The sequence below is a fragment of the Phocoena phocoena genome, chromosome 14 (genome assembly GCF_963924675.1).
Source record: "Phocoena phocoena chromosome 14, mPhoPho1.1, whole genome shotgun sequence".
In the NCBI taxonomy this organism is placed as follows: Eukaryota; Metazoa; Chordata; class Mammalia; order Artiodactyla; family Phocoenidae; genus Phocoena; species Phocoena phocoena.
In genome coordinates, this window is record NC_089232.1 from 25,807,389 (window position 1) to 25,835,387 (window position 27,999).

General features: G+C 51.9%; 1 protein-coding gene across 6 annotated transcripts; it reads left to right on the forward strand.

The window, feature by feature from the left end:
* The first annotated feature begins 31 nt into the window (after positions 1-31).
* On the forward strand, positions 32-27,999 carry DCTN1 (dynactin subunit 1). 6 transcript variants are annotated; one of them, XM_065891031.1, is made up of 32 exons: positions 9,189-9,221; positions 10,886-11,131; positions 11,419-11,497; positions 11,697-11,731; positions 12,441-12,461; positions 14,773-14,790; positions 16,196-16,216; positions 17,469-17,660; positions 18,002-18,199; positions 18,350-18,554; positions 18,631-18,709; positions 18,818-18,977; positions 19,094-19,198; positions 19,380-19,571; positions 19,661-19,777; positions 20,019-20,171; positions 20,787-20,947; positions 21,053-21,221; positions 21,490-21,558; positions 21,797-21,859; positions 21,970-22,119; positions 22,281-22,442; positions 22,530-22,661; positions 22,893-23,018; positions 23,247-23,389; positions 23,666-23,832; positions 25,549-25,563; positions 25,726-25,859; positions 25,975-26,167; positions 26,410-26,489; positions 27,038-27,127; positions 27,518-27,999. In XM_065891031.1, the coding sequence occupies exons 1-32, from the start codon at positions 9,189-9,191 to the stop codon at positions 27,653-27,655; spliced, it is 3,846 nt and encodes a 1,281-aa protein (XP_065747103.1). In that variant the 3' UTR covers positions 27,656-27,999. The 6 variants fall into 6 exon arrangements, with proteins under 6 accessions (XP_065747107.1, XP_065747103.1, XP_065747104.1 ...); XM_065891032.1 differs by lacking the exon at positions 12,441-12,461; XM_065891033.1 differs by lacking the exons at positions 9,189-9,221; positions 14,773-14,790 and having other exon boundaries at positions 10,904-11,131.

The window sequence follows — 27,999 nt, forward strand, 5'->3', positions numbered from 1 at the left end:
AATCGGCTTCCCGTGTACAGTGCGCACGCGCTTATTTCGCTCCAGGTGTCCAGCTTTGTGCCTGATCGAAGTCTTCTCGGCCGCGCTCAGCGCGCAGTATTTAACCCGGACTGGTCTTCGGGGGAAGGGTAGCGTGTTCCCCCGACCCAGAGCGCCTCTGGGCCTCAGCGGCTAGAGGGCCTGGGACGGGCCTACAGGGGTCGGGCGGCACGGCGGGCAGCCCATGCGGGCGGGGCGGGCCCCCGCTAGGGCTTGGGCGTCGGTCTACGGTGGGGCCCGGAGCCGGGCGCGGAGCCCCTGACAGGACAGGTACGGAGGCGGCGACCCTGGAAACTGCCTCCTCCCCCACCGTGTTCGCGAGGCTCCTGGCTGTGCTCTGGGGACTCGGCGCTCGCTTAGGGCGCGGCCGGGAGCCGGGTGTGCGGGGCGGGGGTCGGCAGGGGTGGGCCGCGGCGGGGGTGGGCGCCCCCTGCGTCTGGGCTGGTCCGACCCACCTGAGCTCTTCATCCTGTCGGTGTGGTGTGCTTCCGGGGTCGAGTGATTGCGTCTCCGAATTCCTCCAGAACTGCAAGGGTTCCCCTCTTTTCCTGGGAGCATCCAAGGCACCCCTGAACCCACTCCAAAGCTACAGGTTTCCTGTGGGGCACACGGTTGAGAAGTTGTGTCAAACAGAAAAACAAACAAACAAAGCGGACTCAAGGTGGGGGGGCCTTGGATATGCGTTTGGTGTGTCAGTCTCCCATTCCTGGCGTCCGCCTTAACTGGCAGGCTCACCCTTGAGCAGTCATCTTAGCTCATCCCCACAGCTAAATCACACAGATGACAAACTCCGGTATTTTTAAGAGGCGGTGAAAAAAAAGAAAAAAAGAAAAAAGAGGCGGTGATTTAGAAACTTACCCTCACTTATTACAGTGTGGAGAGCAGCAAGCCCGTCTTGACCACTTACTAATCCAGTATGCTTAATGTACTGAGAGTCAAGGAGCTATGAGGTGGAGATTGAAGTTCTTTAGCTAATGTATGGGCGAAGCCCAAGACCCGGGGATGTTAGCGATAGTAGTTAAGGATAACTTTTTTTTCAAAGACATTTTGTGCTCACATATGTTCAGAAACTTCATGGTTAACGTTTTCTCTACTACAGAATATTTTGGAACTTTCAGTATGCTACTGATATTTTTATCACGAATTTCCTACTGGAAGTATAGTATGGAGAGTTTCCCAGATTTGAACGGAAAATACTTTTTTTCTTGGGTGTTACCTCTGTTTAACATACGAAACAGTTTGGGAAATGGAGTTCCAGAATTAGAAACTCAAGGTTTGGAAGGGGCAGTGTAGGTCAGTGCTTTTTGAACTTTAATGCTACATACACAAAATCTGTTAAAGTACAGATTTTGGTTAGTTCTGTATTTTTAACAAGTTCCCGGATGATGCTGATGCTGCCAGTCCATGGACCACACACACTTCGAGTAGCAAGGGTTTTCACTGGATTGAAAGAGACCATGTTCTGTTCCCTGCTCTCCAGAGCAAGCCGTGCTGCCTTGAATGATCACTTCCCCTGTCCAGACGTATAAAATAGGAGACTGGACTAGAAGATCTCTCAGGTTTCCTTCAGACCTAAAGTGTTGTGATTCTAGTCCAGTTACCCTTGTGATAATTGAATTACATCTAAAATATCCTTGCCCTATGGCCAGTTTGGGCTTGAACATTTCTAGTAATGGGGAATTTACTGCATGTAAGGCATCCCATTTCATCGTGGGATAGCTCAATAAGGAAGTTTTTCATATTGCTAAAATACATCTCTATAACTTCCATCCTGTTGGTCCTAGGTTATCTCTTAGAATCAAACAGAAAAAAAAGTATAATCCCTCTTTAAAAGATGACTCTTGGAAATTCCCTGGCGGTCCAGTGGTTAGGACTTGGTGCTTTCACTGCCAGGCCCTGGGTTCAATCCCTGGTCAGGGAACTAAGATCCCACAAGCTGCGTGGCATGGTGGAAAAAAAAAAAAAAAGACTCTTAATGTGTGAGATGACAGTGTTTCTACCAAGTTTTCCCCAAACTGAATTATCCTTTATTCTTCCATGACATTGTTTCAAATCTCTGTCTCATAAATTTAGTCCTTCTGTGTGGAGTGTAGTGGGGCTGTAGATGGACTTTGAAGGATGGGTGGGGCTTGCAAAACTAGGGAAAGCATCCTAAGCAGCTGACAGTGGTCCAGAGATGACACTGCGTACGTCAGATCCAGAATTTTTTGATTCAAGTAAGAAATGGTGTGTCAGTGAAAGATTTTGGGTGAAGCAATGTTTTAGAGCGTGTAGTTGTCTTACTGTGGTGTATGATGTGGTTGGAAATGGAGAAGGAGAGAGGCAGGGAGCCAGATATGCTTCACATATCGGTAAAGAGGGCTTAGGTTGATGATAGTAATGCCTTCTATTTATGTATAACATTTTACAGATTACAGAACCTTTCACAGACAACCTTTCCTGTGAGGTGGGCAGAGCAGCTGTTACCCGGTTTTATAGAGGAGGCACCAAAGAGAGTAAATGATTTGCCTTAATTCTCAAAGCTGTTACATGGCAGACCAAAGTGATGACAGTGGTAACGGAAGAGAAAGGAAGAATGCAGGAGGCAATACTGAGGAAGAATTGATGAGTTGGGCCTGAATGCACATGAGATTACAAAGGAAAAGAAGTTGTTAGGGAGGAGTCAAAATAGTTGGGAAAATCATAATACATGATCGACAGCTGCCATAGGTTGTACTTGCTCAGATCTATCATTGTTAGTGGCTGAAAAGGAGACATCATTTCTTTTGAAGAGGAATGACAGAAGAAAGGAAAAGAATGTAGGAAGAAAGAGGCAATGATGGATACACCTAAATTTGCAAAGGAATTCTTATCTAATAGGCTCAATTTCCTTTCTCAGCAAGGTTATCTGCTGAGGGGTGGGGGTCCTGGTGTGGGCTCGGATAGGAACAGGGACTTGATAGTGGTAAGGGAAACTTGAAACTGTCCAGAGAGGAAAGGGAAAGAGAGCAGAGTTGAGATATGCTCCAAGAACATTGAGTACCCTCCGAACTTGAATCCTGCACTGTAGGCCTCTCTTTCCTCTTCTTCATAATAATTATGGCTGACTTTTATTGAGTGCTTCATACCAGACACTCTTCTTAGTGCTTTTCAGGCATTCTCACGTGATTCTGACAACAACCCTGTTAGAAAGGTATTGTTAGTATCTATGTTTTTACAGAAGGAGAAATTGAGGCATGGAGTATTACTTACACTTAGTAGAACTTATGTCTGATGACTCTCTTACCTCTGCAGGAATGGCATTCCTTCCTTGAGGCATCAGAGAAAGGCAGAAATTTCATCCCAACTCCCAGTTTCTGGTCCTTGAGGGGCTGGAGTTTAGGGCTCCTAAGGAGGGCCAGTCTGTGGGTATGGTAGTGGCCTGGGTGAGCAGGGTGGTAGAGTCAGTGTTGCTGCTGTATTTTTACAACTACATACAGAATTCTGAAATCCTTGTGTGATTTCCCAGCAACCTGACTAGAAAGACAAGTGACTGATAATGATTTGTTAGGTACTGCAGGCTGAGACCATGTCAATTGAGATGGTGAATAAGAAAAGAGATCTTGTCTCAGTCAGCCAGAAAAAGAATTTTTGCTGCCAGTTATGGGACTAGGCAGACCTATGACCTTACATAATAGCATAGATTATTAACACTCACCTTTGTTTTCCCCATTGGTGGGATAGATAGAATTTGTAGGTAAGGTGCACACCTGACTTGAGTGAAAGGGGAGAATGATGAGATGGCATGGCTGGAAGAGAAATGGACTTACCTTTTCCTGCTGCAGCCACTGGAGCATCATTTCTGTGTCCTTCCTCTTGACGTTGCCATGGATACGCCTTTGCGTGGTGACTTGAGATTGATTCCCATTATGATCTGATGATGACGTGGATTTAAAAAGAGAAAGAACAGAATGCTCTGCTTCTGGGGAGTGGCCGGTGAGCTGCCCAAAAGGCAGAGCCCAGCACAGCGGAGGTGGCTGTGGCTTTGTTGGCTGCTTTGGCTTTTGCTGAAGTTGTGAAATGGTGCATCTCTCCCTTTAGAGCGCAGGCTCAGGGTTCCCTGTCTGCAGGGTCCTAGTGCCAGGGACTTGCTGGTTGATCATGGGGAGAAAGCAGCAGGAACTTCGAGTAGGCTATTAAGTAGGACTGCTGCTAGCTCTGGGAGGGTTGCAGTTCTTTTTCTTTTCAAAGAACATTTATTTGTTTATTTATTTATTGGCTGCTTTGGGTCTTTTTTGCTGCCCGTGGGCTTTCTCTAGTTGCAGCGAGTGGGGGCTCCTGTTCCGTTGTGCGGGCTTCTCATTGCGGTGGCTTCTCTTGTTGAGGAGCACAGGCTCTAGGCGTGCAGGCTTCAGTCATTGTGGCAACGGGCTTAGTTGCTCCACAGCATGTGGGATCTTCCCAGACCAGGGATCAAACCCGTGTCCCCTGAGTTGGCAGGTGGATTCTTAACCACTGCGCCACCAGGGAAGTCCCAGCTTACAATTCTTGAGTACCAGGCTGCACTCAAGTGTTTGTTGCCTTCCTGCAGAAGTGCCTTCATTGAGGATAAGTGAGGCATATTGTGTAGCTTTCCTTCCTGGCTCTTGGAGGTCTGGGCCCTTTGGAGGTGGGCCTGGTAGTCACTGGGTATTCCTAGGGGAGGAGGATATCCTGGGAGGGGGTAGACCTGTATTCAGTTTGAGAGTGGGCTACAGAAATTTCTGGGGATAAGGAAGAGCTGGAGAGGTAAAAAAAAAAAGTCTATTTAGGGTCTAGGTCCTATCTGTGTGAGATCTGCAAGGCAGATACTGGAGTAGGACCTAGGAATAAAAAGCTCTGTTTATCTTCTTTCGGGGTTCCTGTGCCTATCTGGAATCTGGCCTTCCAAGCTTCCAGTACCTGAGCTTCTATTCCCCTCTCCTTTCCTGACTCCTGAGGGACTTATATCCACACATATCCCTCTCCTACTAGTGCTTTTAGAGATGTACAACTTCACCCTAGTTATAAGAAAATCTGTATCTTGCTGGTTACCTTTATGTTTCATTTTATCTCTGCAACCAAATCGAAATACCCCGTGCCTAATGCAGTTCAGTTCAAGTGTGTGGACCCTGCTGTCAGACTGCCTGGATTTCAGACCTCTACAAGTGGGATCAGAGAAAGCAAACAATTGGGTTAGCCCAGGATCAAAGTTTGGTAAGGTGAGACAAGAGGAGGTCAGGGACATAAAGGATGCTGGGGTACCAGTAAAAGCAGGGTAGAAATGGTGCAGGCTGGGTGCCAAAGAGGCTTTTCCTCCTTACTAGTTCCTCCTTAATTCCTAATAATCCACTTCTTTTCCTGTCATTTCTGAAATGTTCTCCAAGACCACTGGTAATCTATCAGAAACAGATTTCTTTCCCTCCTCTCTTTCCATTTTCCTAGAGTTTTTATTAGTATTTAATATCATTGGGGAGGAAAATGGATTAGAAATCCAGGGAGTATCTGTCTTCTGGCTGAGGTAGCGTGTAACTCAGAGTTGTCCTGTGTGACATGGGATGGGGCCCAATGGTGCTGTTGAAGGATCACCTACCTGTACAGCTAGTCAAACGTGCCCCCCTTCCTACTCACATGTGCCCTGCTGGCTATGAGACTTAGGTGAGTTGTTTGACTTCTGAGACTTAATTCTGTCACCTGTAGAATGGAAATAGTGGAATCCGTGTTGTCTGCATCACAGGTTCGTTTTGGAAGGAGATCGTGAAGTACACGTGTTAGGGGTCACACTAAATTTGCCTCCGAGAAGGCCCTATGACTTATTTTCTCTCTCCTAACATGTTCAGTTTCCCGTCCAATTCTATCGTTATCAATCATCACTCTCCCATTATTCCTGCTTGAAAACTCCCAAGTTTATTCATTCCTTTACTTATCCATGCATTCATTCATCCATCCCTTTATTGATGCAAGGTTTGAGTTCCTACCGTGTGCAGTTGTCATTGATGTACCCTCTCGGTAATGATGAAGACAATATCTACAATTTGTTGAACACACATTCTGTGCTCAGCTGTCTTACCCAGAGTCATACACATGAGGAAATAAGAGAACGAAAGCTGTACCCAGGTCTGCCCATCTCCAGAGCCCATACAGGCCTCCTGCTTCTTTCCCCATGTCTGATCTATCATAGGGCCTTCTCGGGGCTTTTTTGTACTGTCTCTGAATCGGTCCATTTCCTCTTCCCTCTCTTTTTCTCTCATGAGCCTGGCTCAGACCTCCTCACCCCTTGCTCATTACTGCCATAGCCTCCTTGCTGTTTTCCCTGTCTTTATCAAGTTGCTCTTGCCTCCACTCCATTCTGCTCTCTGCCACCTGTTTGATCTTCCTAAAATAGTTTTCATTATGCCAGTCTCCTGCTCAGGAAGAGACTGGCTTCCTGTTGTTATCGGATCCAATTCATCTATCTCTACGTGATGTTAAATTCCCTGACTATCCATATTTACTTTGTAATACATCTCAATATCAGTGTTAATTCATTCAATAAATATTTGACTTCATGAGTTAAGAGTGATGGGATCATAAAGAGGAAAAGTTGAGGAGTCTGCTTTAAAAGGCTTATAGTTTGATAGGAGAACTCATCAGAATTCACTGATTCAGCCAAGCTAGTCATCTTTAACTTTCCCCAGTCAAGCAAAATTATTTCTGTCTCTACTCATACTGTACTCACAAATTACAATGTTTGCAGGCTTTTCCTCTCCATATATCCAAACAAAAACCTCATGATTCAAGGGATAATCAAGTATCCCTTTTCTTTTTAGCTTACCTTTTTCCTCTCTGTAATTCCTTATAATATTTATCGTCTAGACGTTTTATTTTAATACCTATACAGCTTCTGCATTTTTTTACAGAGCACTTTTATGTGCTTTATCTTATTTGAGCATTAATGTAGATATGGCAGGTGACAGTCCCATTTTATAGAAGAAACAGCATCTAAGAAGTTAGGTGACTATATACACTTGTGTGGCTAGTGAGCTGTGATGTTCTTGGATGTGCGCTCTTTTGAATCTTTGAAGGTAGTGTGGTCCAGAGGAAGAGCACAGCTTTGGAAGCCTAGAAATATGTGTGGTATCAATGAGGAGAGTAAAAAGTGCAGAGGGTTCTGGTTCAGGCTTTGGTTCCAGTTACGGCTCCACTCCTTGTCTTCTGTGTGACTTCAGGGAAGTTGCTCAGTTCTCTAAGCCCTGTTTCCTTGTCAGCATTGTTCCCGGCTTGCCTCTTATGGGGTTATTTTGATGTCCAAATATGATGATAACTAAGTTGTTAGCTAACTTTGTTGAGTGCTTACTAAATACCAGGCAATGTCCTAAGTGTTTTACATGGATTATCTCAGCTAATCCTCACAACAGCTCTCAGAGATGTTCTTTGTTCCCAATTGATAGATGAGGAAGTTGAGGCACAGAGATGTTAAGTAACGGGACCAAGTTTACGTAGCTACCAAGTGGTGAAGCCAGGGATTGAATGTAAGCAGGCTGAGTCTAGAAGTGGTATTCTTAACCATGGTACTATACAATTGTTTTTTAAGGTGTTCTGTAGACTGTAAAGTGTTCTGAACATGCAGAAGTCCAGGCTGCAAGGACCTGCATGGCCCTGCCCACCTGTGTAATGGTGAATAGGGAAAGGAGGGGGCAACATGGAGATTTTGCAGAGGAGGAGAGAAATGGTTTCCTAGGGGGTCTGGCCAGGATTGGAGATGTGGAGAGATGTTTGGGGGCCATATATCTGGCTGTTGGCTATCATTCTCCTATTAGGCTATCTGGCCTGCCTTAGAAAGAGGGTGGAATGGAGGAAGACCCTGTTCAGCCAGTGAAGCCCAGTGCAGACAAGACAGGTATCCCTCGGCCCAGGGTATCTACATCCACACTGTAGCTGGTAGAGCCATAGATCAGACCCCAGGACAACCTTGTTAGCTACTTAGGGGCGGGGACTGTTGGTTTCTAGCCCATTAGATGGATAAATGAATGAAGTGGTTACATAGCCCTCTTGAGACCTCTCACTAGAATGTATAATCTTATTAAACGTTTTAAATTATAAAAGTAATATGGTTATTAAAGAAATTTTGTGAAAAATAGAAAACAAACCATCTCATTGTTTCTCTTAAGGAGATGCCTAGGAGGCAAGGCCAAGAGTACAGGGGACAGGTGGCTGAGGTGGACTGGGCACTGCCCCCACTTGTAGGGGGCAAGTGGGACTCTCTGTTTCTGACCACCACCCTTACTAATCCGTTTGAACCTGATACTCTTAGGGTTCAGAGCCTGGTCCTTTATAACGACTAGAAGGGAGGAAGAATGTCCATGGCAACCTTTGCCAGTGTTGAGGGAGCTGGGGTACTTGACTTGCTTTGTGTGTGTGTGTGTGTGTGTGTGTGTGTGTGTGTGTGTGTTTGTGTGAAGTTGCCTCCATTGCTGCCCTTCCTTTGCTGTGTATTGGGCAGGGGGCCTGGCTGCTCTGGCCCAGGGTGAGATTGAAATTCAGACCCTAATCACGTGGGTTTGGACCTGACTCCAGAGTTTAGAAAGGGGAGGGAGGAGGAAGAGCACCAGAAAGGGGGGCGAGAGACCCTTATTTTGGCTGTGTGAATGTGTCACTTGATGCTTGTGGGTCTGCTGAGGCCTCACATCCTGGGGGTGGGAAGGGTGGCAGTGACGGTGAGGGGGTGCAGATTAGGAGGATCAGCAGGGCTGTGCTCCCAGCCGTAGGACAGTGTACTTTAGAGGTGAGTGTTGAGGGTCTTTGGCGTGGGCCTAGTCCCTTATACTCTGTCCCTCTTGACTGGCCCAGGTGAAGCAAGGGGGCACTAGGACCCAGAGGCCAGCTCGATTCCTGACAAGTCTAGAGCAGCACTAGCGCAGAGTGAGACTCATCAGCTGGCAAGCAGGATTCGGTGTCTCTGGGTTCAGGAATCCTCCAGCAGCAGAGGGGACTTGCTCCTCAGCCCCCATCTCTGTCCCTACCCCTACCCCAGTAGGCCACCCAGGGAGGTCCATGGACTAGCGGGGGGCCACGCTTGCTGGCTTCTGTGTTTGTCCATGAGGGCCTGGAGCCCTGACCCTCCTGCCTAGGTTTCTGCCTTTTCTTTCTGTCTTTGGCCAGCTGGGGGAGGGGGTAGAGCCCGGGTGAGCAACATGGCCCAGAGCAAGAGGCACGTGTACAGTCGGGTAAGTGGTCCTGATCTGGGATGGCCACGGGAGGGCTTCTGGAGAAGGCCTTGGGTGGCTGTGGACATTGCTGTGGGGGGTGGGGAGACAGGCGGTAGCTAGGCTGGGGCCACTCGCGGCCCTGACCCTGTGGGACTGCACAGGCTTCCCTTCTCAGAGTTGGGCCCTCTCTGGGTACTGGTGAGGCCTGACCTTTGACTCCAAGTGGACCTCAGGCCAGAGGTTCCTGAGGGGGCCAGACTATCTTGGGGATTACAAATGGGGTTGGTGGGTTGGAATGGTCTTTCAGTGAAGTCTTTCTTTAGAGCTGCTTTGTTGTTTGTCACTCGCTTTCTTGCTCTTCTGACTGAGATTGAATCTGTAGCCACTCTTGTGTCCACCTGATTCTGAGAGGCTTATTAGGGTTAGGAGGTTGGAGAGCGTCTCTGAGTTTGGGGCCAGCCCTGATGTCAGTTCCTTTTATTGTCAGGTCCGTGAGAGCCACTTGGCTGTCCCAGGTATGATTTGGCCTCTCGGAGCCCCTGGGAAAGGTATCCTCACCTTCTTGGATGAGCTCTTTGGGGAAGAGAGTTAGGGAGTCACTGGCTCTGGCAGAGCTCTCTTATGAAGCCAAGAGGGGGCATCAGAAGGGGGCCCTGTGGAGTCTTCAAGGCCATGCTGTCACTTCTTCATGCTTCCTTCTCTGTTTGTTGCAAGGCCCCTGGTTCATAGAGCTGCTATTGCTAAAAATGGCTTAGGTGTGATTTTCTTCTAAGCCATGGGCCTATTTGGAACCTAATTTCATGTTGTCCTGTCATCATGGGTATGTCAGAAGATGAGAGCTTCCCAAGGACAATGTTGAGTCTATTCCCTTGCCTTGTCCATTATCACCATGGATAGGGTGATAAGCCATCCATTTGAACCACTGGGCAGAGTCTGGGGGACAGATGCAGGACAGATCTGAGGTACCCAATTTACCTGGCCTTTATTTTTCTTTTTATAGTGACATAGCATGAGTGAAGGATCTCCAGAACTTGTGGGTAGAGAGTTGATAGAACAGGGCTCAGGCCAGGAAGAAGGGAGTAAATCGTTGGATGGGCTTGGTGAGGCATCTAGGAGTGTTGCTGGTGGGGGCGGGGGAAGTCAGGTCAGGAAGGAGTGGTAGTGACTTAAGGGCTGGAAGGAGGCACAGTTGTGTGCCCTCAGGGAGGACAGGCAGCAGTAGGGAGGGAACAGGATTAGTGGGGTCACTAACTGACTCACCTGTCTTCCCAGCTCAGGCTTTTGAGTCAGGCACTGGGTTGTGGGGAGCCTGGTCTAAACTGAGTTATTTGTTTGAGCTTCATTCCCCTCCTAGGGGGCAGTGCTCCTTGAGAAAGCAGCCGTGTGGGGTGACATTCACAGATCTAGCAATGAATTCTGATTTATTAAATTTAAATACAATCTCTTAAAAATTCTGGCAGATTCCAGAGGCGTTTTGAGAAGTTTTAGAACACAGCACTGACATTTTTTCAAAAGGGAATTTGGTGGTGGTGGTGGGGACACTTTACCTTGAGAATGGGGTTCAGGGAAGTGACTTCTGATCCCTTTTCAGGCCAGGATCCTGATTGGGGCCTTTCTTATTTATTAGGCTGACAACGTTGACCTGAGGCTTTTAACTATGTATGTTTGCACGTGTCTTTCAGACTCCCAGCGGCAGCAGAATGAGTGCGGAGGCAAGTGCCCGGCCTCTGCGAGTGGGCTCCCGCGTGGAGGTGATTGGAAAAGGCTACCGTGGCACTGTGGCCTATGTTGGAGCCACGCTATTTGCCACTGGCAAGTGGGTAGGTGTGATCCTGGATGAAGCAAAAGGCAAGAATGATGGAACTGTCCAAGGCAGGAAGTACTTCACTTGTGACGAAGGGCATGGCATCTTTGTGCGCCAATCCCAGGTACTCACCTCCTGTGTGTGTGTGTGTGTGTGTGTGTGTGTGTGTGTGTGTGTGTGTGTGTGTGTGTACATGCTCTGTTGCATGTGCGGCTGGTGTGTTGGTGCTCCCTTTTCCTGGGCATGAGCATAAGTCTCTGGTTGGTAGAGTGGGAGGTAATGGGGGAGGGAAGATTAAGAGCTATCCTTAAGGAAGCTGCCCTGTACCCCAGGTTTGCTTAAGGCCTGGGGAGGGGCCCATATTACATCCAGCCTTGATCTAGCTATATAGAGTCTATTCTGTGTCCTCAGATCCAGGTATTTGAAGATGGAGCAGATACTACCTCCCCAGAGACACCTGATTCTTCTGCCTCAAAGGTCCTCAGAAGAGGTAACAACCACCCACTTAAGTTGCCTCCTCACATCCAGGAGTCCCCAGGACTTCTCCCCAGAACAAGGGGCCACAGTGGATCCTGAGAGTTTCCATCACCACCATATTCCCTTGTTATATCTTGCCTAACCTGCCATGATGTTCTCTGCCTCTACCCCTCTACACAAACACACACTTTGTTTCTGTTTGCATTCTACAGAGGGAACTGACTCAAATGCAAAGACCAGCAAACTGGTAAGTGGTTACGGGTGGGGGTGGGAGTAGTAGAGGGAAAGGAGAAAGAGAGGAGGGCAGGTAGAAGCCCCAGGCAGGTAGAAGCAATAGATGAGTAAATTGAGTTAGCCTTCCAGTCTCCATCCTCCCTGAGAAGGAAGCTTTCTGGGTATGAGTTGCTGCTTTAGGTGTAAGGGTGGTATCAGGGAAAAAGCTATTAAGGCCCAGAAGTTCTGGATCAATTGGAACAGAGGCTGGGAGTGAAAGGGAGGACAGGTCTGACCCCAGTAGTGTTGTTGCCAACTTCCTACCTTTTGGTATCCAAGGCTGCCAACATCTGATGGGTGTAGGGTAGGGGTAAGGTAAGAACTGGAGAAAGAGGGTGCTTTCTTTTTCACGAGTGAATGGAGAGGAGCTGGACCCTCTGCCACCTGTTTCAGGCTGTATGCAGAGGGCCTGCTGGAGCCTCCCTCCGCTGCTCTGTGCAGGATGTGCGAGGTGGGGCTCCAGACTCTCCAGCTCCTCTGGGTCAGGGTGTGGACCTCCTGGAAGCTGATCCTTAAGGGAGCCCTCATCTCACTTACCCTGGATTTGACAGTGACTTGGCTCCCCCCATACCTGGGTATGCCTGAGTTGGTCTTAATACCTACACCCAAGATATCTGGCCAGCTAGCACAGTGTGATGTTTAAGTCTGTTCTCTAACTCTGCCCTTTCCTACTCCTCATGCAGCGGGGCCTGAAGCCTAAGAAGGTGGTGTGTTTACTATTTGTGCCTGGGTGGGTGAGGGCCATGAGCCCCCTCCCCAGCTGTCCTGCATGTCCTTGGGCTGCATGCATGTGTGTGTGACCTTGGGGCTGGGATGGCCAGAGGAAATGGCAGCCTTGGCTTTCAGAGTTCCTTTGAGGGGTGCAAGGACATCAGGCTCAGGTAGTACTCATTAGGGATGATCCTTACCCCTTCCCACGTTCCTGCCCATCGCCTCAGGACGTCTAGTCAGAGACTCCAAGCATTTGGCTGTAAACAGTAGCAGCATGGAATAGAGCATTTACTGGGTTACAGTGGATTCTCACTTAGCCTCAGCTTGGGGGCAGTGGGAGGAGAGACTGGGGGTCTGGAGGTGAGGAGAGTACCAAGTGAGGTGGTTAGGTAAGGAGGTGGGAGGTCAGGGAACAGAGCACAGGAAGAACAGTCCTGAGTTGAAAAGCCTGTGTTGTTCTTGTCTCTGGGTGAGTGCTGCCGTGAATGCCCACCCTCACTGTGCTCTGTCAGTCTTTCACTGCCTCTTCCTTCCTCTGGTGGTGTGCCTGAGGCCCACCTCCCACAACTCCCACACCCCTGAAACTCCTTTAGTCTTAAGTTGCTGCCATGACCACTTCCTCACACCAGCCCAATGCCTTGGGGCTATGCCCAAGCTGTCTCCGACCTGCATGTGCCTGTCAGACCTGTATGTGCTGTGCTGTATGTATGATTCTGTGATTTCCTTGTCACCAGCCTGTTTCAGGCCCTTCTGACCTTGCATGGAGGGCTACTAGATTGGGGCAGTGGAGGGGAGAGTAAAACATCTTTTTTTTGACTTCTGGTTGGTGGTGGGTCCTCACTTTGGAGTTTTGCCTTGGAAGAGACAACATGATGGTACTTGCTTTGGGGTCCTGGCTTGGGAGGGAATGGGGATATAAAAAGGAAAATAATTCTCAAAAGGATGCCGGACCCATCCTAGACACTGGGCTTCTTCCCTTGATTATTGGCTCCGGGTTGGGGTTCCCATCTCACACCAGACCCCTGAATAGAGAAGAGGATGCACCTGCAGTCTGATATCTATGGAGGCGTTCTGGCCGCAGTCTGACTTGATCCTGAGAAGGGACCTGAGCTGTGCCCAAATCTTGGGGTTTTGGCGGCTGCCTAGAGAAATGTGGCAAAGCCTAGCCTAGGCTGCCTGTGCTGGGATATAGCACCTTCTTGGCCCGTGATGCAGAGTGTCAGTCAAGTAGTCAAGTACTCCCCTGGGTCTTCCTCTTCAGTGCTTCTGTCACAGCACATCACTTAACCCAGGGAACAGGGAGCTAGCACCAGAACAAAAGAAGGAACTTTGAGGAGGAGGGTGGAAGAGAGAACCCAGATGTCTCTGCAAGGTGCCCAGTCCTTTCTGGAAGCCCTTTAGAGACAGGTTTTAACCTGACTACAGCAAGGGTAGAGTTGAGAGAGGAGCCAAACACTGTCATTAGAGCTGCTGCAGCCCAGATGGAATGTTCCCCAGGTTTCTTCGTGTGCCCTGCCGAGCTGATGCAGCAGGAGTGCCGTGGGTACATGAGTCTGATGAGCCACCGTAAGGGTATTATTGTCCATGTGTATGAGACAGAAGTAGAATTGATGGGGTTGTGGACAGAGGGGAGTGTGAGTATGAGAGAGGCCTGATGAAGCAGTGAGGCCCTGTGTCCCTGTGCAGTGATACCCTGGTCCCAGAGAGGTCATCCCTGAGATGAGATGGCCTTTAGCCCAGTTTCTTGGAGCAAATTCTTGGGGCCGGGGGAGAGGGAAGGAGAGGGAGGAGCCAGAACCTGTTCCTTGGAGGAGGAAGCAGGGCGGGTTCAGCAGAGCACTTTGTCCAATCATGAGGAGGGGGAGGAGCCATCAGAGCCTGGTGGTTGCTAGGTGACTGAGGAGCAGTGTCTCCACCCCTAGTGGAGCAGAGGAGGGTGGGTGCATGACGTCAGGTGGAGCTGCTGCTGCGGCCACTGAGGCTGCCATCAGCCTCAGCTGGCGAACTAGGCCGGCTACCTCTCCGGTGCCTGCCGGAGCCTGGCTGTCCCCACTGCGCACCGTGGGGGCTTCTGCATCCGAGCTGCAGCCATTTGCCAGCTGGGAAGCTGCTGGTCTGGGAAGCTGAGGCTGCATTGTTGGGATTTGATGCACTAATCTCCTGTCTCCGCCGCCTTTCCCTCTGTTCGGTCTCTTCCCCCCCCTCCCTCCATCCGTCTGTCCTTCCTCTGTGTTTGTCCATCTTCCTCTGTCCTTCCTTCTCTCCTATCCTGGCTTTCTTTGGTTTTCTGCAATGATGAGACAGGCACCGACAGCCCGAAAGGTACTCTTGCTTGCTCTGGTCCTGCTGCTGCTGGGTTGCCAGCGTGATGGTGGCAGCAGGCTGCTGGGGTGGGGGTGGGGGCTGATTGACTTCCTCTGTCTACCTGGTTGGGGGAAGAGGATGGTGATGAAGGTGGGGGGCAGGGAGAGGTGTGTGTCACTGCCATGGCCCACACCCTGGGCATTTGCTCCCTGGCCTGCCTGCTTTTGGCTTTGAATCTGTGTTCTGGGCCTTGTACCCAGTGGCCTCACAGGCTTGGGCTTCAGGCAGCTTTTGCAGCAAACTGGCTCCGGATGCATTTCCTATGAGAGAATCTTGGGAAGCAGGTCCAGATGTCTTTGTGCCTCTAGCAGGCCTACCTCACCCAACCTTTGCTAGAATGACTCTCGGTTGTAATACCAGCATCCCTGCCCCACTGGGGTTTGTGTCAGGGGTCTTTCCCTAGAATAGTTTTTGATACACAGCTATGGAGGCTTAGCCCAGGGTAGTAGAGGTGGGCGTTGGTCTCCTTGGGAGACCTAGAAGCAGGGCCCAGGCCAAATCTTGCCTTTGCCACAAGTATGAGACCCTGGGTATCAGGAACCTTATTTGGGAGTTGGAGTTAATCATCAGTATCACTTTGCAGTAACCTGAGGGGTTTCTGGATTTGGTTTAGGGCAGTAGTTTCCCTATGCTGCTGCCCACCCTCCCCCTCTTTTCTGGCAGCTGGGTGGGGTTACTTTGCTGAGCTCTGGGCTTCAGGCTCATGCAGTATTCATGGTCCTGACACCTGAGCCCTCTGCCCTGGGGAAGGGAATTGCTGCAGGAACTGGTCCTGGGGAAGGGGGTGGGGGTGGGGTACACAGTAGCGCTGTTCTGCCTTGGGGGCCTGATCTCCCTCTGCTGGGTTCATATCGCTCACTTCGGGCTCATATCATCATTCTTGTCACATGGTATTTCTAGGGAGTCCTCTGTGGAGTCTAGCACTTGAAGGAAGGGGCTGACCTGGGAAAGTCCTTGGGAGTGGTGGGTGGGCGGGGCTCTGGGATAGAGTGGGAGAGGTTGTTGCAGAAGGACTGGTCTTCTCTACCAGCTGCTGTGTTTGGTCTCCTGTGGTTCAGCCTAGGAGGAGACAGGGACTTCCAGGATTTCCAGGGTGTCTGAAGGGGTGAGGTCTGCAAGGGTAGGACAAAAGTGGGAGAAGGAACTAACGGGAAATAGGAGTTCTGAGTTCCTGGAATAGGAACGAGGTGATTCCCTGGATGAAGGGGATGGGATGGGATGGGGATGGGGGAGGAGTGGTGGGACCACTAACCGTAGCCTCATTTCTGTTGCTTCTGCTCTCATTGCTGTCCCTTTTGCTGTCTTTCTGCCATTATCCTTTCTTTCCTGACTACTTCTCCTCTGGCTCCTGTTGCCTGTCCAGACTACAACCCGGCGGCCCAAGGTGAGGAAAAACAGGCGTCTGTACAAGCTACTCCTGAGTGTACACACACTCATTTTAGGCATGTGCATGTATGTGGGCATGTGTATGAGCAAGTGTAAGTTGGTCACAGTGTATCCTGAGTTCTCTTAAGTGGAGTGAGGGGACTGAGGCTAATGACAGGCCCCTCCGGGGAAGTGATTTCTGGCTCTTAGGAGGGCGTCTGAGCCGGTAGCTTGAGTGCAGAAGAGAAACGAGAGTGGTTGTAGTTAATCAAGGTAGGCCTTCTTGAAGAAGGGCATTTAGACCAGCTCTGTGTGTGTGTGTGTGTGTGTGTGTGTGTGTGTGTTGGGGGGGAGGGTGGGGATTGGAAGAAAGGTGAAAAAACTTGGCAGTGTAAATGTCAGGAGATAAGGAGGTGGGCGTATCAGTGAAAGGCTTTGGGCATGTGGCCTCTGAGTGTCAGCCCATCGGGAGAGCTTCAGGACTCAGCCCTGCAGGGAGGAGCACTGGGCAGGCCTGTCTGCTCCAGAGCCTCAGCTCCACAGGGACCTGGGTCCTGTCATCTGATTAGAGCCCCTCTGTCTTGGAGGGAGGGGGGTGACAGATGGGTTGGCTGTACTGACCTTGTTTCAGAGGGGAGCCAAGGATTACAACTTTCACCCTGGCTCTTTTACCTGCAGGGTCCCCTGAAGTCGATCAAGGGGAGGAGAATCAGCTTGATTTAAAGAGCTGGGGGGCCTAGTACCCCCACTTTTAGCCCAGCCTTCTCTGGGAACATGAAAATTAGAGATCAATCTGTTCTTTTTCTCTGGGAATGACACTGAGGCACTTTTTCCATCTGGGGGAGGAGGGCACAGGCCCAGAGCAACAATGGGATTGGGAGTATTAAGAAATTGCTAGAATGATCACAAGTGGGTCACAGAAGGAATGGTCTGGGGAGTATGGGATTCTGCTCTAAGGGGTTAGTGCCAGAGCTTGGAGGAATGTGGGGTCAGTGCCAAGGGAGGAGCATTGTAATCTTATGTCTTTTTGCATCCCTTCCTCTCCTGCCGTCCTCTCACCCCCACCCTGCCCCGGTCCTTTGTCACTGTCTCTGACTGTGTCATTTTCATTCTGCTCATCACTGTTTCTGTGTTCTCTTTGTGCTTTGATACTCTCTGTCTTTTTCCTTTTCTGTCACTTCCCTCACCATATTCTCATATTCTGTCTTACTCGATTTCACCACCCCTGTCCCCTACACTTGTTCTGGTCTGCCCCTACCCTGTCTGAATAGCCCACCCGCCCAGCCAGCACTGGGGTAGCTGGGGCCAGTAGTTCCCTGGGCCCCTCTGGCTCAGCATCAGCAGGTGAGCTGAGCAGCAGTGAGCCCAGCACCCCAGCTCAGACTCCGCTGGCGGCACCCATCATCCCCACACCAGCCCTCACCTCTCCTGGAGCAGCCCCACCGCTTCCTTCCCCGTCTAAGGTAAGGTCTGGGGTTGGAGTGAAGAAGATCCAAGACACGAAAGGGCCTATGACCCCTGGCAGGGTCTTCGAAGTTTCCCAGGGTTGGGGGAGACCCGGAACTTGGATTAGTTGGGGGACACGGCATAGAGGTATCCCGTCACTGACTAAGCTCTTATACTCTCTGCCCTTCCACACTTTCCCCTTATGTATCAGGCTCTTCTCAGATGTTTGTACGCCACTTGCTTTGGCCCTGGGCCTGGAATGATGTCTGCACACATTCCTGTCCTTTCCACTCCAGCTCAGTCTTGATGGGGAAAACGGGGGAGGCTGTGCATAGACTGAAGGGTCTCTCCTTTGCAGGAGGAGGAGGGGCTGAGGGCCCAAGTGCGGGACCTGGAGGAGAAACTGGAGACCCTGCGACTGAAACGTGCAGAAGACAAGGCAAAGCTAAAAGAGCTGGAGAAACACAAGATTCAGCTGGAACAGGTGCAGGAATGGAAAAGCAAAATGCAGGAGCAGCAGGCAGACCTGCAGCGGCGCCTCAAGGAGGCTCGGAAGGTGGGACTTGGGATGAAGAGGGTGTCTGGGGAGGCACGGGGCCCAAGGAAGTGTACTGGAAGCTGAAACTGGAGCCTGGAGTGTCCTGTGAGAAAGGGTGCATGAGGCAGCTCTGTGCTTGTACCCCAACCAACCTCCACTCCTCTTCAGGAAGCCAAGGAGGCCCTAGAGGCAAAGGAACGCTACATGGAGGAGATGGCTGACACTGCTGATGCCATCGAGATGGCCACTCTGGATAAGGAGATGGCCGAAGAGCGGGCTGAGTCCCTACAGCAAGAGGTGGAGGCGCTGAAGGAGCGTGTGGACGAGCTCACCACTGACTTGGAGATCCTCAAGGCTGAGATTGAAGAGAAGGGTAAGGGACCAGGAGCTGCTGGGGGCCAAATGGTGGGGTTGGAACTTTGTCTGAAAGTATTAATGGTTTTCCCCAGGCTCAGATGGCGCTGCGTCCAGTTATCAGCTCAAGCAGCTTGAGGAGCAGAACGCCCGCCTAAAGGATGCCCTAGTGAGGTAGGGTCCTCTCGCTGTGCGGCTCACTCTCCTGTCTCCAAATGTGTTCGAGCGCTCACCACCCGGTGACTCCGACACGCGCTCTCTCTTCTCTCCATTTTCCCACAGAATGCGGGATCTTTCTTCCTCCGAGAAGCAGGAGCACGTGAAACTCCAGAAGCTCATGGAAAAGAAGAACCAAGAGCTGGAAGTTGTGAGGCAACAGCGGGAGCGTCTGCAGGAGGAGCTGAGCCAGGCAGAGAGCACCATTGATGAGCTCAAGGAGCAGGTCTGGGGAGCCCAGCGCCTTGCCCAGAGCACCTCCACTGACTCGCTTCTGTTGTAGGCACCTTCTGTTTCTAGGTACCTTCCAGCCCTTCTCCTTGTTCCCTCTCCGTAACACAGGTGGATGCTGCTCTGGGTGCTGAGGAGATGGTGGAGATGCTGACAGACCGGAACCTGAATCTGGAAGAGAAAGTGCGGGAACTGAGAGAAACCGTGGGGGACTTGGTAAGAGAAGAGCAGACTCTGACTCATGACCCTGATGGAGGGTAGTTGGAAGTGACTTGCTGAGAGAAGAGCTGACATGTGACCCCTGACCTTTGAGTAGGAGGCGTGGTGAGTGAACCCACCCTGGCCTGCTACCCTGACTCTGACTTTCCTTTGCCTCAACTTCCCTGTGGCCTCCCAGGAAGCAATGAATGAAATGAACGATGAGCTGCAGGAGAATGCACGTGAGACAGAACTGGAGCTGCGGGAGCAGCTGGATATGGCGGGGGCACGGGTGCGAGAGGCCCAGAAGCGTGTGGAGGCGGCCCAGGAGACAGTTGCAGACTATCAGCAAACCATCAAGAAGTATCGCCAGCTGACTGCCCACCTGCAGGTGCCTGCATACCCGCTACTCTCTGCCCACCATCTCCCCAGGGCTCCCTGAGGACCCAGCTGTGCCTCATTGTCTGTCCCTGTTCCCAGGATGTGAACCGGGAACTGACAAACCAGCAGGAAGCATCTGTGGAGAGGCAGCAGCAGCCACCCCCAGAGACTTTTGACTTCAAAATCAAGTTTGCTGAGACTAAGGCCCATGCCAAGGTCAGGAAAGTGGGTGGGTCGCAGAGGGCTGAGTATTGGGGACCCCAGCCTGGGTGTGGCGGTGGGCTGATCTGGTGTGGGGTTCTGGGCTTCAGCTTCCTGGATTGGGGGATGCTTTGTGTGGTGGTTTGGAAGACTCCTGGCCTGGGCCTAGAAGCGGAGAACGTGGTGGAGCGCGGCATGGTGGTTATGAGGCTCTCTGCAGCCTGGCTGAGAGTCCACCTCCCTGTCCACCTCACAGGCAATTGAGATGGAATTGAGGCAGATGGAGGTGGCGCAGGCCAACCGGCACATGTCCCTGCTGACAGCCTTCATGCCTGACAGCTTCCTTCGGCCAGGTGGGGACCATGACTGCGTCCTGGTGCTGCTGCTCATGCCTCGTCTCATTTGCAAGGTATGGTCTGTCAATCACGTGCCCAGCAGGACTCTGTTGAACTTGCTGTGAACCAGGCAGAGGATGCCGAGTGAAGATAACAGTCATTCTTCCTGCTCACAGAGTTTATGCTGTAGTGGAGTAGCACAGTCAACAAAGTCACAGATGGATGTATATCACAGATGGCGTGTTGTGAAGGGGAGATGGCCTGTTGTGAAGGGGAGGTAGCGTTTTTGAGAGAGCACGGTCGGAGAGCCGATTTAGATGGAGGGATGTCACTGAAGGAATGACATTTGAGGCCAGACTTAGAAGATCACTAGGAGTTAGTGGGGAGGTAATTGTCAGGATAGCATTCTAGGTAGAAAGGTAGCAGGAGCAGCAGCTTTAAGGCGGGAAAGAGCTTGGCCCCACTGGTCCTGCCACCCTTTCATCCCCACATCCCAAATCTTCATAACCACCAGTAATCACATCATTACACTTTCCCCGTGTGATAGTCCCTGCCCATCTAAGAGCCGTTTCTGCTTTCTCCCCCATGTATCCATGCCCCCTACATAGTTGCTCAGCTCTCCATATTCCTGAGTCTGTGTTCTCCATCCTCTGCTCTGAGCCCCAGGTCTCTGGTGCTTCTTCCCACAGGCAGAGCTAATCCGGAAGCAGGCCCAGGAGAAATTTGAACTAAGTGAGAACTGTTCAGAGCGGCCAGGACTTCGAGGAGCTGTGGGGGAGCAGCTCAGCTTTGCTGCTGGGCTGGTGTATTCGCTGAGTTTGCTACAGGCCACACTCCACCGTTATGAGCAGTAAGTAACCCCTGACCTCTACTCCAGGGCCACGCGTCTGAGATTGGCTGGAACTGAGATTGCCTGGTAGACCCTGGCCTCACAGGGCCCTTCTCTGGTCTCTAGTGCCCTCTCTCAGTGCAGTGTGGACATGTATAAGAAGGTGGGCAGCCTCTACCCGGAGATGAGTGCCCACGAACGCTCCTTGGATTTTCTCATTGAGCTGCTGCACAAGGATCAGCTGGACGAGACTGTCAACGTAGAGCCTCTCACCAAAGCCATCAAGTACTACCAGGTCTGGGGCGAGAATTCAGCCTTGGCACAGGAGGGAGGGAGGGTTTCTTCTGCTGGAGGCTGTTGGCCAGTGTAGCCAAGGTTGTATGTCCCAGGCTGATGGCTTGAGGCTCGTAGATGGACTCACCTTAGCATGCAGCTCCTTGAGGGTTTTGGATGCTCTCATACCTCTGGAGTCCTGTGATGACAGGGTCAAATTGCAGTTTGGGAAGAATTCTCCATTCTTCCAAGGCCTAAAGACTGTCTGTCTCTTTGCCATCCCTCCTCAGCATCTGTACAGCATCCACCTCTCTGAACAACCGGAGGACAGTACCATACAGCTGGCTGACCACATTAAGGTGAGGTGTCTGGGCCAGTGGTTGAGCCCCTTATAGAGATCAGAAATGGAAGACATCAGTTCACACCCTCAAGGGGTGTCGGCATAAGACTGGAACAGGGTCACTAAGGCCAGATCAGGGAAGCCAGAGGACCCACTTATGGATGGGGGCCAGCCGAGGGCGGAGACTTCTTAGAGATGGTGATGGGGCAGAAGGGCTCCTGTTGGGGGCTGACGACGACCTGCTTCTGTCCTCACAGTTCACCCAGAGTGCCCTGGACTGCATGAGTGTGGAGGTGGGACGGCTGCGGGCCTTCTTGCAGGTGAGAGCACAACTAGGTCTATTTGAGCTCCTCTTCCTTTTAGTCCCCACCTCCTCGCCCCAGCCCTCATGCTGACTTGGCTCTCCATCTGTTTCCCGCTCCCTGAGTAGGGTGGGCAGGAGGCTTCAGATATTGCACTCCTGCTCCGGGACCTGGAAACTTCGTGCAGTGATATCCGCCAGTTCTGCAAGAAGATCCGGAGGCGAATGCCAGGGACAGATGCTCCTGGGATCCCAGCTGCACTGGCCTTTGGACCACAGGTTTGGGCTGTGAAGGGGGATGGGAAGGAAGCCAAGTAGAACCAGGAGGGGCCCAGCGTGTCAAGATCTGGATATGGTCAGGGGACAAGAATGGTTCTGAGGTAGCTGGGAGCCGTGGTGCGGGGCCCAGAGTGGGCTCCTGACTCTGGCCTGTTGCACAGGTATCCGACACACTCCTAGACTGCAGGAAACACCTGACGTGGGTGGTGGCTGTGCTGCAGGAGGTGGCTGCTGCTGCTGCCCAGCTCATTGCCCCGCTGGCAGAGAATGAAGGCCTGCCTGTGGCTGCCCTGGAGGAGCTGGCTTTCAAAGCAGGCGAGCAGGTGGGCTGGGAAGGCTGGGCAGAAGGTGGTAACGGGGCAGTCAGGTGGCCAGTGTGGGGTTTTCACTACTGCCCTTGACACCTGCAGATCTACGGAGCCCCCTCCGGCAGCCCCTATGAGTGTCTGCGCCAGTCATGCAGCATCTTGATCAGTACCATGAACAAGTTGGCCACCGCCATGCAGGAGGGAGAGTACGATGCAGAGCGGCCCCCTAGCAAGGTGGGCGGGGTAGCTCCTTGGAGGGGCTCCAGGGGCCTGGAGGAGCAGGACTTGGAGAGCTGCTGGTAATTGTGGGAGGGAGGGCTGGGCGGCAGCAGGAAGGAATCTGGGGAGCACCATCCTGCTTAGGAGGCAAGGAGAAGATTTTCCCTTTGACTGGATCTCTGAAAGGAGTGCCTTGATGACCTCCTCTCCCTATCCCTGCCCTCTGTCTCCTGTCCCTACCCTTAGCCTCCCCCAGTTGAGCTGCGGGCTGCAGCCCTTCGTGCAGAGATCACAGATGCTGAAGGCCTGGGCTTGAAGCTTGAAGATCGAGAGACAGTTATTAAGGAGTTGAAGAAGTCACTCAAGATCAAGGTGAGGATAGGGAAGGCTCTGGATCTGGGGGGCCAGGAAATAGCATGGGGCACAGGGAAGCAGTGAGTGTTGGTGATCATAACTCAGGGGGGCTGGGGGTTGAGTGGGGAGAAGTGGCACCTGTGATCGGTGGGCCCTCAGGAAGCTTTCTATCTCATGGTCTATTCCAGGTCTCTGGGGGGCCATGGGAGGGTGTAAGGGAACTAGACGCTCTCTGCCCTCGTCCAGGGGGAAGAGCTCAGTGAGGCCAATGTGCGGCTGAGCCTCCTGGAGAAGAAGCTGGACAGTGCAGCCAAGGATGCAGATGAGCGCATCGAGAAAGTCCAGACTCGGCTGGAGGAGACCCAGGCGCTGCTGCGGAAGAAGGAGAAGTCAGGCACCTTCCCAGGCCCCTGCTCACTCCACCCCTCCCTCCTTCCAGCAGCTCCCTTCCGCCTAGCCCAGGGCCTCTTGTAGTGAGACTCCCCAGGGGGACAGACGCCATCTTCCTTCCCAACTGACATCCCCATCATCTCGTCCCCATCTGAGCCTCTTCTGCCTCTGGCTCCTCACCAGTAGGGCGACTCCAAGGACTCAGTTAGGACTGAGAAGGGGGGCGGGTGGGGCCATGGGGAAGGGACACTGTCCAAGCCCAGATTCTTTCACAGAGAGTTCGAGGAGACGATGGATGCACTTCAGGCTGACATCGACCAACTGGAGGCAGAGAAAGCAGAGTTAAAGCAGCGATTGAACAGCCAGTCCAAGCGCACAATCGAGGGGCTCCGGGGTCCCCCTCCCTCGGGTATTGCTACCCTGGTGTCTGGCATTGCTGGTGGTGAGTGCAGTGGGACAGGCAGCACTAGCCCAGAGGAGACTGGACGGCCCCCCTCCTGCCCTTGGCTTCAGTTTGACTTCTGTCCCCCTCTTTTACCCCTGGATATTCAACCAAGAATATGCTTGCCCAGTTTCACTCCGTGGCAACTTTTTTTTTTTTAATGAATTTATTTATTTTTGGCTGCACTGGGTCTTCCTTGCTGCACGTGGGCTTCTCATTGCGGTGGCTTCTCTTGTGGAGCATGGGCTCTAGGCGTGCGGGCTTCAGTAGTTGTGGCTCGTGGGCTCTAGAGCACAGACTCAGTAGTTGTGGCGCGGGGGCTTAGTTGTTCCGTGGCATGTGGGATCCTCCTGGACCAGGGTTCAAACCCGTGTCCCCTGCATTGGCAGGTGGATTCTTAACCACTGCGCCACCAGGGAAGCCCTCTGGCAACTTTCACCAAGTTTTTACTTCTGGAAGATATGTGCAGAGTTCTGACCAAGGTGGGGCAGTGGGGCCTTACCAAGTTGTTGGTGAAGCTCAGAATTACAGTGACAGTTGGAGTCTAGTAGATGTCCCTTCTGGGTCTACAGCCTGGCTTTTCTGTCCCAGCCCTGTGTTCCAGAGGGTCATCAAGCCTGCAGCAGGCTGGGCTAACTGCTGTGGTATCCGCAGCAGTGGATGGTGCTTGCTCTTGACTCCTCCTCTGCTTGGGCACTGCATTTTTTCTTCCCCACTGAGTTGACGTGGCTTCACCCTATAGAGTAGTTGTCTCTTCCATTGCTGAATTCTCCCAGTTTCACTTGGGGCTTGTGTTCTGACCTTTGCCTGGTTTCTTAGTGTGGTCAGGGCTCCTTACCTGGAGTTTTTCTGGCTTCCAGGCCTAGTCTCCTTAGTTTCCTGACCAAGGAGGCAGCCACCACCATGTTAGTTATCATCTACCGTGTAGTTTGGTTTTTGTTCTCTATTCAGTTTCTTACTTACCCTTCTCACCTCCAGAAGGCAAACTCCTTGTGATGGAATTAAACCCTCAGGATCTCTAGATCTCCCCTGCTGTGCTTGCCTTGTCAGCTGGCCTCACCAAGGGTCTTGTCCTCATCAAAGCCCCCGTCACTGGTGCCGCTTGACCCTGAAAGTGACCAAGCGTCTTCTTGACTTTAGACTCTTGTGGTGCAGACGGCTCCATGTTCCTTGGGAGGGGAGTCTCCAGAATTACCGCATTGCGTTGCTTTAGCATAGGCTCTTTAAACAAATATTGGTTCTTAGTTTATGAAACTTCACACCAAAAAAACGGTGACTTTTGTCTCAGAGCACTGGGGAACCTGAGGAACATGGGAATGTGTCTACATCCTCCACTTAAGTTTTGCTGCTAGGGAGCACTAAGGGTGCAGACATATCAGGGTTTCAGGAGCGTTCCGTCTGCCTTTCTGGGAGCTGGAGTCTGAGGCAGGGAGGCAAGAATGGCCTCAAGGGCTTCTCCTCCTGCGCACACTCCCGCTGCCACTCTTCCTCACGTGTTGCACCCTGTATCGTGGCCTGGCTCCCCTTTTCTGTCTTTTCACACATATTTGCTTTTTCCCCAAAAGTAGAGGCAGGGTCTTGTTAGAGAAGGTATGGTGATTAGGAAAAAAATCTTCCTGCGTGCCCCGGATTCCTCTGATATGTCCCCCTCACTCCCAAATCATCTAATTCCTCTCTCCTCTTTTCCTGCTCCCCAATGGGCTATCCTGAGCACAGAAGAACAGCAGCGAGGTAGAGACCCATCCTGGTGGGGGGTTAACAGGGCTGGTGGGAATTGGGGCTGGGGGAGCAGGGTGAGACTGCCCCCTTGGGAGCAATCAAGACTGGAGGTAGGAGGGGATAAGGAGAGGGGATGAGTAGGGATGGAGCTCATATTTGTTATGGTACCCATAGGAGGTGCCTCTGGGCAGGCTCCGGGATCTGTGCCAGGCCCAGGGCTGGTGAAGGACTCACCACTGCTGCTTCAGCAGATCTCTGCCATGAGGCTGCACATCTCCCAGCTCCAGCATGAGAACAGCATCCTCAAGGTGAGGAGGTCGCAGGGAGGATGGGTAGAGGTGGAGTGTAACTGCCTCATTGATGATAGATGGCAGGGCCTTCCCTCACTTATTACCGCTACCCTTCTTCCCCCTTCCCCCACAGGGAGCCCAGATGAAGGCATCCTTAGCAGCCCTGCCCCCTCTGCACGTGGCAAAGCTCTCTCTCCTACCCCGTGAGGGCCCTGGCAGTGATCTAGCTGCTGGAGTGCTGTATCGTAAGACTAACCAGCTGCTGGAGACATTGAATCAGTTGAGCGCACACACCCATGTCGTGGACATCACCCGCACCAGCCCTGGTATGGACCAGCCAAATCCTGAGGTGGAAAACACACCCCTTCCCCTTGCCCCAGGCAATTCCCAGGCCAGAGAGGCTCTTCCTAGCACTGCCCTTTGGTCTCAGTGTTGAATTTGCTCGATTCACCTACTCTCTTACGTGTCTACTCCATGAGTGGGTCCAGTATCTGCACTAATGACCCTTAATCCAGTACAGCTGCCTGCCTGGGCCTTGGTGGGCCTCACTAGCCTTCTATCCCCACAGCTGCCAAGAGCCCATCGGCCCAGCTCCTGGAGCAGGTGGCTCAGCTCAAGTCACTAAGCGACACCATTGAGAAGCTCAAGGTTAGTTTAGACCCTGCCCTTCCTCACCCGACAGTGCCCACTTCAGAGCATTCCGTGGTGGAGCCCCTAGCACGTTCATTTCCACAAGGACTCCCAGGGTTCCTGGGGGCCCATCCCTGTGCTAGATGACGCACTGGGGAGGAGATGGAAGGCGAGGCAGGATTCCTGCCTTGGGAACCTGCCCTCACTCCCAAACAGATGCCCATCAACAGAAAACAGATTCTTATCAACAAAGTGGGTTGAGCTAGGATCGTCTTTAGAGTGTGTGGTTTCAGGCACAACTTCTGTCAGAGCTGATATCACTGCAGAGTAGAATGGTTGGAAATGGCTTCCCAGAAGCTATAGAATCTGAGTTGAGCCTTAAAAGGGTAAGTATCTGTAAAGTAGGGATGTTGGGTAGGGATGGGATTGGAGTTGAGAGTAAAAGTATGATGATAAAGAGGATTGGTCCCTGCTTCTTTGGTATTAGTGTTCCTTCCTGTGAAACCAGGGAGGTACTGGGCTAGCCTGTGGGGGTCCCCTAAATGAATCCTTTTCCCCTCTGCCAGGATGAGGTCCTTAAGGAGACTGTATCTCAGCGCCCTGGAGCCACGGTCCCCACTGACTTTGCTACCTTCCCTTCATCAGCCTTCCTCAGGGTAAGAGGGAGCGGGGGAGGGGGATGGGCAGTATGGAGGGCTCAGGTGGGTCCTTCCCCTCTCCTCCAGAATTTGAAGAGGCTTCTAGGGTCTCAGGTCCAACAACTGAACATCCTGAGAAATCTGGCCAAGTCTTACTTGCAAGTATCTTAAGAGTGCTTGCATTGTTTCCTGAAATTCCAATATTTTAGCAGTTAAACATCTTCTATGACTTTTGACATCAGAAGGGGCTCAAAACTCCCTTGTTCTGATTTGGAAAATGTGGTCATTATAGTCTAGCAGCCTCAAAGCCTCAGTCACCCAGGGTCTCAGTGCTCAGGGACCCTGTCAGTGGCACACAGCTCAAGTGAGCCCCTGACCTGGAGGCCTCTTCCCCTTCCCAACTCCCAGGCCAAGGAAGAGCAGCAGGACGACACTGTATACATGGGCAAAGTGACCTTCTCGTGTGCTGCTGGCCTTGGACAGCGACACCGGCTGGTGCTCACCCAGGAGCAGCTGCACCAGCTTCATGGTCGCCTCATCTCCTAAATGCTCCTTCCCTCACTGTCCTCTTCTACACTCAGCCCTCCTGGTGCCGCTCTGGCTGATGCATAGCCACTGGGTAGCCCCCAGGTAGAACCGCCTGTGTAGAGCTGTTCCTGCCCCTTTCAGCTTCACTCCCACCTGTCAGTGCCCTGCCCCTTGCCCCTTGACCTGGTTCCCCTATTTCCATTCCCTGACCTCTGCTGGAACTTGCTGTTCAATTGCTCCCTCCTTCCTGAGGAGACTCAGGGGCCGTGGTGGGTAGGCAGGCTGAGACCCCACCACCAAAGGTAAAGTGAGGTCTCCCTGACTGAGGACTTCACCCCTTGATTAAAGTCACTTCTGCTTCA

Excerpts from the sequence above, each read along its gene's own strand:
- DCTN1 (XM_065891031.1), top strand. The coding sequence starts at position 9,189 with ATGGCCCAGAGCAAGAGGCACGTGTACAGTCGG. Across the intron at positions 21,860-21,969 it reads GGCTGCGGGCCTTCTTGCAG|GGTGGGCAGGAGGCTTCAGA; the intron begins GTGAGAGCACAA and ends CTCCCTGAGTAG. Across the intron at positions 22,120-22,280 it reads CACTGGCCTTTGGACCACAG|GTATCCGACACACTCCTAGA; the intron begins GTTTGGGCTGTG and ends CCTGTTGCACAG.